General features: G+C 63.5%; 2 protein-coding genes across 3 annotated transcripts; both read left to right on the top strand.

Annotated features, from left to right (window-relative positions):
• Positions 1 to 2,343: 2,343 nt before the first annotated feature.
• On the top strand, positions 2,344 to 5,569 carry MRGPRE (MAS related GPR family member E). The gene is made up of 2 exons (XM_045556865.1): positions 2,344 to 3,084; positions 3,300 to 5,569. Exon 2 carries the CDS (start codon positions 4,367 to 4,369, stop codon positions 5,306 to 5,308), a length of 942 nt encoding a protein of 313 aa, XP_045412821.1. The 5' UTR covers positions 2,344 to 3,084; positions 3,300 to 4,366; the 3' UTR covers positions 5,309 to 5,569.
• A 608-nt stretch (positions 5,570 to 6,177) lies between these two features.
• LOC123641923 lies at positions 6,178 to 8,360 on the top strand. 2 transcript variants are annotated; one of them, XM_045556864.1, is made up of 3 exons: positions 6,178 to 7,363; positions 7,724 to 7,826; positions 8,042 to 8,360. In XM_045556864.1, exons 1-3 carry the CDS (start codon positions 7,308 to 7,310, stop codon positions 8,192 to 8,194), a joined length of 312 nt encoding a protein of 103 aa, XP_045412820.1. In that variant the 5' UTR covers positions 6,178 to 7,307; the 3' UTR covers positions 8,195 to 8,360. The 2 variants fall into 2 exon arrangements, 1 of the variants encoding a protein (XP_045412820.1); XR_006736372.1 differs by having other exon boundaries at positions 6,178 to 7,826.
• The last annotated feature ends 636 nt before the right edge of the window (positions 8,361 to 8,996 follow it).

The following is an 8,996-nucleotide window of genomic DNA, read 5'->3' as shown; positions in this document are numbered from 1 at the left end:
CTAGTTTCTGTTCTCTCAGGGGTCACAGTCCTGCACCACCCGTGGTCCAGGTCCACGGACTGTGTTTTGGTTTCTAGTTTTTAATATCGGGAGGGTGATTCCAGCTCCTATCGCACGCCTGTAGGAAGGAGGGGAAGCATCATCTCCTCTCTGCAAACTCCAGTCCACTTGGAAGGAGCCAGGCGCCAGAAACCGGCTCTCGTGTGGCACAGACAGGTAGAGACTGTCGTGTGGGAGGTATCAACATTCAGCAAATCCTGTGCTTCCTTGCAACTCTTTTGCAGGTTGGAGAGTTTTCAAAACACAGAGATGAGAAAAGAATTGTTAGGATCCAGACTCTTGGAGGATCAAAAGCCAGAAAGTGACCTTGTTTTCTGTCTCTTTGCACGTCCGTTGTGAGGCAGCTGCGTTGAGGCCGGGCGCTGGAGGGTCGGGAAGGTACAGTCTGAAAAGGGCTTTTCCTCTCTTGGAACAAACAGATACGACAGGATTCACAAGACGTCCCGAGTATGACGCTGCCGTATGGGGTCGTTTCTCCTCTGCCAGAGACCGAGTGGCAGCTGCCCGACACTGGCCACTCGCCATGAGCCCATGAAGGAGACCCCGGGAGAGGGGCTGTCCCCACTCACATCTTCCTGTCCTCCATCAGGACCCGATGCCCCCGCAATTCTGCCGCCCGGAGAAGCTCAGGACAGCAGCCTCCAGTTTCCGGAGACAGACTCGTTTTCGCTGCGGGGACACGTCCGGCTGGGAGCTGCACTCAGCCACCCCCTCTGAGCACTGATGGAGAGACTCGGTCCCTAAAGATCCCCACGGGGGTCGTGTCTCTGAGCCAGGAGAGCCAGTGAGGTCACAGCCTGGCCCAGCGCCATGCGGAGACCTTGCGTTGCCGCCCGCAAGGCTCGTCTGGAAGGCCGGGGGGGAGGGTCTGGGTTTCTCTCCTGCCCACAGCTGGGAGGGGCCGGCGGAGGAGAAGGTCCCAGAGAGACTCCTTCCCGTCTGGCCCTTCCCAGTCGGACGCCATGTGACTCTGAGAAGCCGGCTGGTGTGAGCTGGAGCCGCCCAGAGACTCTGGGGCCGCAGCCAGGACGGCGCCGAGGCCGGGACAGCGGGGCAGGACCGGCTGGCTCCTCTGCCCAGAACGGTGAGCAGCGCAGCAGGCCTGGGCCGGGGGCTCCGGGCCGGCCTGGCACCGGGTGGACACCGAGCCCTGCTGGCGCCGTCAGCCTCGGAGCTCCCAGGGCTCTGGCCTCCACCCAGACCAGCTCTGGGCTGAGTCCACAAGGGGACACTCGGGCAGGTAATGGTCCCCACATGGGCGGCTCCGTCTCATGTCCACCCCACTTCCCTCTTCTTCTGGCGTGTTCCACGCAGGTCGGGAGGAAACCTGGCCCAACTCTCAGGGAGGGTCACGGGACGGCGCAGGAACGAGCCCCCGCCTCCCACTGCGCCCGCCACTGGTCCCGGACAGACTGGTGGGCTCACTGTCCACGGCGAGGCACAGGGCGCAGGACCAGGGACTCCCAAAGCCCATCCTCAGGGAAAGCCACCCCGCGCCCACCCACCCGCGCCCCGGAGCGGCCGCTGAGCAGCGAGGGCTGTGCCTCCCTCCCCCTTCCTCCTCCTCTCCCAGGATGTAGCCAGGTCCCTCTACTCCCCCAGGTCCTGGAGCCCGGCCGTGGGGACCCCACCCACTGAGCTCCATGCCCCCCTGCCAAGCCCCACAGAGACCCCTGCCCGGGTCACAGCAGAGAGGAGACCAGCTGGGGCTCCTGTGTCCCATGGTCACTCAGTCCTCCCCTCCCACCTCTCCCCTCCCCCTTCCTTCCCCTCCCCTCCCCCTCCATCCCTCCCTCTCTCCTCTCCCTTCCCTGGCGGGCTCTCTCTCCCCACCGCCCTGCCCCCCAGCCCTAGTCCAGGCTCCTCTGAGTGTGGGAGGTGAGCGAGGATGGCGGCGTCTGGGGAGAGGAGGGAGGAGGGTCTGAGCCCTGTAGGGGGCCACAGGCCTGGAGAAACCCACCTGCTCCCTTGATGGGGGCTTCCCTGGGATCCCGGGGACAGCTCTGTCCACCTGCAGGCAGCACGCCGGCTGGGACAGGGGTCCAGCGTCCATGGACTTAAGACCTCCCAGACTCTTCTCTGCCGCTCTCCAGGCCCGAGTGCTGGGGACCCCGCTTGGCCTTCCTGAGTGGGACAGCGTCTGCCCCAACCCCTCCTGTAGTGGCAGTGACACCCTGCCAGCCCCACTCAGTTGTCCCCCTGCTGTGGCTGGCTAGGTGAGGTGTCTGCACCACCTCCAATGCCCCTCCCACCCCCTGCCCTCCAGGGGCCTCAGGACGGGCACCTGGACCCCACCCCCACGCCCACCCCGGGGCAGGGGCAGCCTCAGGCTCCTTTCACCTGGTCAGATACCAGGGTGCAGAGGGCTGAGGGTGTGAACAGAGGAGACCCCCGCCTCTCTGCTCAGGGCACAGCCCCGCCCAGGGCCCACGTCCTGGTGCCACGGCATCCTCCCGGCCCCGAAGGGGGAGGCAGGAGTTTTGAGCACAGCCTTGAGGTGGGAACAGGCCACTGACATGCCATCCCAGGGGTCTGCTTGCACCTGCCACCAGCCCCCTCACTCCACACTCCCAGCCCCTCCAGGAGACAAGAGGACCAGCCACCACCCTGTGTCGGCCCCTGACCTGAGCCAGTCTCTGGGGAGAGGCCAGGCCCCCATCCCATCTCCCCAACCTTCCAAGGAGGAGCTGCGGTCTCCCAGCACTCAGGGACAGCTGATGGGGACAGGTAACCTCAGGTGTCAGGATGGGCAAGGTAACCTCAGGTGGCAGGATGGGACAGGTAAGCACAGGTGTCAGGATGGGACAGGTAAGCACAGGTGGCAGGATGGGACAGGTAAGCACAGGTGTCAGGATGGGACAGGTAACCTCAGGTGTCAGGATGGGGACAGGTAACCACAGGTGGCAGGATGGGACAGGTAAGCACAGGTGTCAGGATGGGACAGGTAACCTCAGGTGTCAGGATGGGACAGGTAACCTCAGGTGTCAGATGGGACAGGTAACCTCAGGTGGCAGGATGGGACAGGTAACCTCAGGTGGCAGTATGGGACAAGTAACCTCAGGTGTCAGATGGGACAGGTAACCTCAGGTGGCAGGATGGGACAGGTAACCTCAGGTGGCAGGATGGGACAAGTTAACCTCAGGTGTCAGATGGGACAGGTAACCTCAGGTGGCAGGATGGGACAGGTAGCCTCAGGTGTCAGGATGGGAGAGGTAACCTCAGGTGTCAGGATGAGACAGGTAAGCACAGGTGGCGGGTGAGACAGGTAACCTCAGGTGTCAGGATGGGACAGGTAACCTCAGGTGGCAGGATGGGACAGGTAAGCACAAGTGGCAGGATGGGACAGGTAGGCACAGGTGGCGGGTGAGACAGGTAGCTGCAGCCGGGTCTCTGGCCCTGAGTGCCAGGCAGTCCCGTGGGGTCTGCTGTGTGGCCGTGTCACTGGCGAAGCTGTGGGGAAGAACCGGCTGCAGCCGGGGCCCAGTGGGGTCCGTGCCACCTCCCGGGCCGAGTCCCCCTCCAGCTCACAGGACCTGGCCCGGGGAGCCACCTACCCGGGCGGGGACAGGCGGGAGGGTGGGAGACAGGCCCACAGAGGCCCAGGGCCCACCCGTCCTCCGCATGGGACAGGTCCCTGTTCTCCCCACTGGAAAGGGTAAGTGACAGGGGAGCGGAAGGAGCCCCTTCTCCCCCAGAGGGCTGGGCCTGCTGTGGGACAGCAGGGACGGGACGTGGCCGGGGCGGGGGGTGGAGGACGGTCCTGGGGTCCCAACCCCTGACATGGCCACACGGTGTGGCCAAGCTGGAGGGCTCAGGCCCCGAGCCCACTGGCAACAGCCCCTTGTGGGATGTCGAGGAAAGGCCTGGAAGAATTAAGAGTTGCCTTAAGGTGACAACCTGCCACACCCCTGAGAGTTGTCCCTCTGCGGTCCCTCCGCTCACTAGACACGGGTGGTGTGTCCTGCGTCACCTTTGACTTTAAGTCAAGACTGTTCCAGGAGTCGAGGCCACCACCGGCAACAGGGAGCCGGGGCTCGGCCCTCCCCCCTGGCCCGCAGGGACCTGGCCGTGGTCTTTCTGCCGAGAGTCTTAGGCAGGCAAGGGAGGCAGGAATGGGAGAGGAGCCTCTTTCTGTCTCCCTGTCACCCGCCCAGCCTTGGCTGCCCAGTGTCCCCTGGCATGGGGTGGGGCGGGGACCCCAAGCCCCCCACTCAGATGTCGCCGTGGTTGCAGGGCTGTCCGGACAGAGCGAGCAGCACAAACCTGCCAGCCCTGCCGGGCCCCGGCGGGCTGCGCTTTGCCGACCATGGAGTCTGGAGAAGCGGGGCAGCACCTGGTGTCCCCTGACAGCACCCAGGAGGACGTGACTTTCAACCTCGTCATCCTGGCCCTCACAGAGGGGCTCAGCCTGGGCGGGCTGCTGGGCAACGGCGTGGTCCTCTGGCTGCTGAGCTGCCACGTCTGCGGAAACCCCTTCGCCATCTACCTGCTGGATCTTGCCTGCGCCGACCTCGTCTTCCTCGCCTGCCACATGGTGGCCGTGGTCCCCGACCTGCTGCGGGGACAGCTGCACTTCCCGGGCCTGGTGCAGACCAGCCTGGCCACCCTGAGGTTCTTCTGCTACATCGTGGGCCTGGGGCTCCTGGCGGCCGTCAGCGTGGAGCAGTGCCTGGCCACCCTCTTCCCCGCCTGGTACCCCTGCCGCCGCCCGCGCCACCTCACCACCTGCGTGTGCGCCCTCACCTGGGCCCTGGGGCTGCTGCTGCACCTGCTGCTCAGCGGCGCCTGCACCCAGCTCTTCGGGGACCCCAGCCGCCACGTGTGCAGGACGCTGTGGCTGGTGGCGGCCGCGCTGCTGGCGGTCCTGTGCTGTGCCGTGTGCGGGGCCAGCCTGCTCCTGCTGCTGCGGGTGGAGCGTGGCCCGCAGCGGCCCCAGCCGCGGGGCTTCTCCGCCCTGGTGCTGCTCGCCGCGCTCCTCTTCCTCTTCCTCGGCCTGCCCTTCGGCATCTACTGGCTGAGCCGGAACCTGCACTGGCACATCCCCCACTACTTCTACCACTTCAGCTTCCTCACCGCCGGCCTGCACAGCGCCGCCAAGCCCGCCGCCTACTTCTGCCTGGGCAGCGCCCGGGGCCGCAGGCTGCGCGAGCCCCTCCGCCTGGTCCTCCGGCGGGCGCTGGGGGACGAGGCCGAGCTGGGGGCCGGGAGGGAGACGTCCCGCCGGGGCCTCGTGGACATCACGGCCTGAGCCCTGGGGTCCTGCCCCCAGCTCCAGCCCGCCGTGGGGGAGGGGCGGGACCAGAAGCAGGGCCAGCAAGACCCCAGAGGCCCTCGCTGGCGACCTGGTCGTGGGACGCAGGAGGCTCACCTGGGAGGCCACGGGAGGGCAGGGCCCGGGCTCACCCAGGCAGGTGCGACGGGTGTCCTGGGAACACGCGTTTTGAGGAAACCTCCCTAAGGGCTCTCGTCCCACAGAGACTCCCCGACACCCGTCCAGTTGCAGCGAGGAGCTGGGGCGGGGAGGGGACAGGCAAGGCCGTCACCGTCACAGAGGGTGCAGGTCCCGACCCTCCGCTCCCCACCTTCAGCCTCCTCATCTCTGTGGGTACACCCGCCAGAGAACAGAACGCAGAGTGCCCCTCTGTGTGGGCTGCAATCACCCCAAAAGTGAAGGCTTCCCAAAGCCTTGCCCTCCCCCCAGCTCTGTCCAAAGTGGTCAGCAGCCCTCTTGCCTCTTATGGGACACTCACGTTGTCATCAAGTTTAAGCAGGAAAATATGGGGACCTCAGAAAGCCGTTCATTGTGTCTCAGAACGAGGCTGTCATTGACGAAAGCCTTGTGCCCCGACCCTAGCATAGATGCTAATACTCGTTCATGTTTATTTTTTATTTAATTAATTTATTTATTTTGAGACAGAGGCTTGCTCTGTTGCCAAGCTGGAGTGCAGTTGCGTCATCACAGCTCACTGCAGCCTCCAACTCCTGGGCTCAAGTGATCCTCCTGCCTCAGCCTCCCGAGTAGCTGGGACTACAGGCGTGCGCCACCATGCCCGGCTAATTTTTCTATTTTTAGTAGAGACGGGGTCTCACACTCCCTCAGGCTGGTCTCGAACTCTTGAGCTCAAGCAATCACCCGCCTCAGCCCCCCAGAGTGCTGGGATTACAGGTGTGAGCCACCACACCCAGCCTCGCTCATGTTTAATGTTTCCTCGTAGAAGATGAAATGTCGGGGCTCAGAGATGGGCTTCTAGAAGTCTGTGGGGCTGTTGATAGTTGGCTCATTGCTCAAGGCTGTGACACTGGGGCCTGGACACCCCAAACCTCACTAAGCTTCTGAAAAGCGGCAGACACTGGTGTCCCCAGATGTCAGGGTGAAGTACCCTGGGAGGCTGCGAGGCCCCTGCAGCCCTGCCCACACCCATGGCAGCACCCCCACCGCACGGCCCGGTCTCCTGGCAGGACCCCGAGCTGCCGCTCCCGGACAGCCCCCTGCCCGCCCCGCCAGGGGCAGCAGGCCCTGCTCCATCCTGATCCCACTCGGGACAGTCCCCCTAAGGAGCAGGAAGCAGCCGGTCTCCCCGAGTGTCAGGCCGGGGGGCTCAGAGACAGCCCGAGAGCAGGTCTACTGGGGACACCAGCTCCCAGGGTTTAGGAGCAGGGGCTGCGGGGCCCCCTAGCCAGGCTGAACCTCCGACGTCTCTGCTTCCTCAGCTGTGAAAGACGAAGACCGAATGAGTCAATGCACCAAAGATGCTTTGAGTCGTGTCCAACATCTTGTGGCCCAGTGGGATTGTTCACCAATTTTATTGTCACTAGCACACCATGGCGCAGTGCACGGAGAGTGACCCACAGACCAAGCTGTCTGGGAGGCATCTGCTTTGCTTCTGTGAGCGAAGGCGATTCTGAGTTGGAGCCTCCGTGCCTGGAGGTGGAGGGACGGTCGGTCTCGGCCACGGCTGAGCCGTCTGAGTCCGGGTCAGACTCCTCCCCAGCATCCCAGAGTCGGGCTCCGCCACCCTCACGCCGCACACCGGTTGTGCAGGGCCTGTCCGGCACACGCACCCCTGGCAGGTCCACCCCGCAGAGCCCCTCACGGCACCCCCCCAGGACCTACCTCCTCCCAGTGCTGGGAGGGCCTGGGGGGACTCTCTCCACCCCCAGGACACGATTAGCTACTCGGCTGCTCGGTTTGGGGAAACAAGAACAGAGAGGCGTTCTGGGCACAGATTCTGCATCCGCCCTCGGACATGCCCTTCCCCCAGACCCGGGAGGAACCTGGGGGAAAAGCACAAATGAACCTCAGGTGTTTACCGGCCGTGGACATTGTCGTAGGGGCTCCTTTAACGATGTGGGAAACTCCCACTTCACAGACGGGAACACTGATGCTCAGAGGGGTCAAGTAACTGCTCAAATCCACCAAGACAGTGGCAGAGCCAGAAAGTCACTCTCCAGCCCACTCTCCACCCCCCACCCTCCGCCTGGCCGGACGGGGCTCAGGTGCCCTCAGCTCCACACTGGCTGCCCCCAGGCCCCTCCCCAGCCCAGACCCCTTTGCAGAATAAGGGTACCAACAGGTCAGGGACCTCAAGACCCTCACCCCCTCCCAGAGAGCCTGCCCTTGGCATCCGGGGGGTGGGGGCAGCTCTAAAGTGGTCCTTATCAGGCCGGTGGGGCAGAGGCACCTTCCCCAGCAGTCACAGAACTGTCTCCTGAGGTCTCCATGGAAACAGCCTGGCTACATGCCTGCCCAGTCCTGGGTGCAACAGGTGTGTGGCTCGGATGCTGGGGTGGCTGGTGGGGTGGGCCCTCGCCCCAGATCTGCAGCTGAGTCCCCAGACCTGTGGCCCATGACTTGGCACACTGGGAGCAGGAGGGCCATCCTCCTGCGGGGGCCGGAACGCTCTTCCTGCCAGACAAGCACAGCCTCGACCTCGACCTCCAGCTGCCCCTGCCCTGACTTCACCTCCTCCTCTGCCCACAGAGCCACGAGGCCCCACCCCTGGGCCCCCAGCCAGCCTCGGCCCCAGATCTCACCCTGCGGGACCCCGGGACAGCCAAACAGTCCAGGGGGCTTGTCCCTGGCTCCCTCCGCAGACCCCTGGGGGTGCGGCCTAGGCTCAGCCTGTGCTTGTGAGCAGCAGAGAGGGGGCCTGGAAGAAGCCCCCTGCACCCCTACTTGCTCCTGCACCCCAGTGTGGCTTCCTCGTGGGATGCCGAGATGCTCACTCCTCAGCTATTTCCTTATCTCAGAAGTTGGAAAAATACAACCAAATATCAGACCTGAAAAATGAACTCTTAGTTTTGTGCTGTTCTTGGGAAATTGCGTAACTCTCCCACAGACCCCCTCCTTCCGCAGTGCACCCACCGGCCCACTGCCCATGGCCCCCCGGGGGCCCAGCATGGGAGAGAGGCCGGTCCTGCTGCTCCGCCCATCTGCTTCTTCCCGGCCCCGCCTGTGGTCGGTAAGGTGTGGGCTCGGTTCCTCGAACTAAACCAAAACCTAAAGCCCCCCAGCTGACTGAATGGACCCCCTCTTGGCCAAGGGGACCCCAGAAATACCCTAAAGCTGAGTTGCTGGCCACTAGAACGGGGGTCAGACCTGCCTCATCATGCCCCTCCCTCCGTAAGATGTCCTTTGTGACTCATTACCAGGCCTAAGGCCACTCGAGGCAAAGCTTAAACCACACCACAGATGTGGACAAAGCTCAAATCACACCTCAATTTACTTAACAGGTCACTTGAGTCTGTTAACGGAAAAAAAGCCAAACTCTGTAAAGTAATTTTAAAGAGATTTATTCTAAGCCAAATTTGAGGACCATGACCTGGAGCCACGGCCAGGCCAAGAAGTCTTGAGCAAGTGGACTCGCTGTGGCTGGGTTACAGTTTGGTTTTATACATTTCAGGGAGACAGGAGTTACAGGTAAAGTCATAAATCG

Source organism: Lemur catta, chromosome 7 (assembly GCF_020740605.2).
Source record: "Lemur catta isolate mLemCat1 chromosome 7, mLemCat1.pri, whole genome shotgun sequence".
Taxonomy (NCBI): Eukaryota; Metazoa; Chordata; class Mammalia; order Primates; family Lemuridae; genus Lemur; species Lemur catta.
Note: the sequence above shows the minus strand (reverse complement) of the source record. Positions and strands in the feature narration are given on the sequence as shown.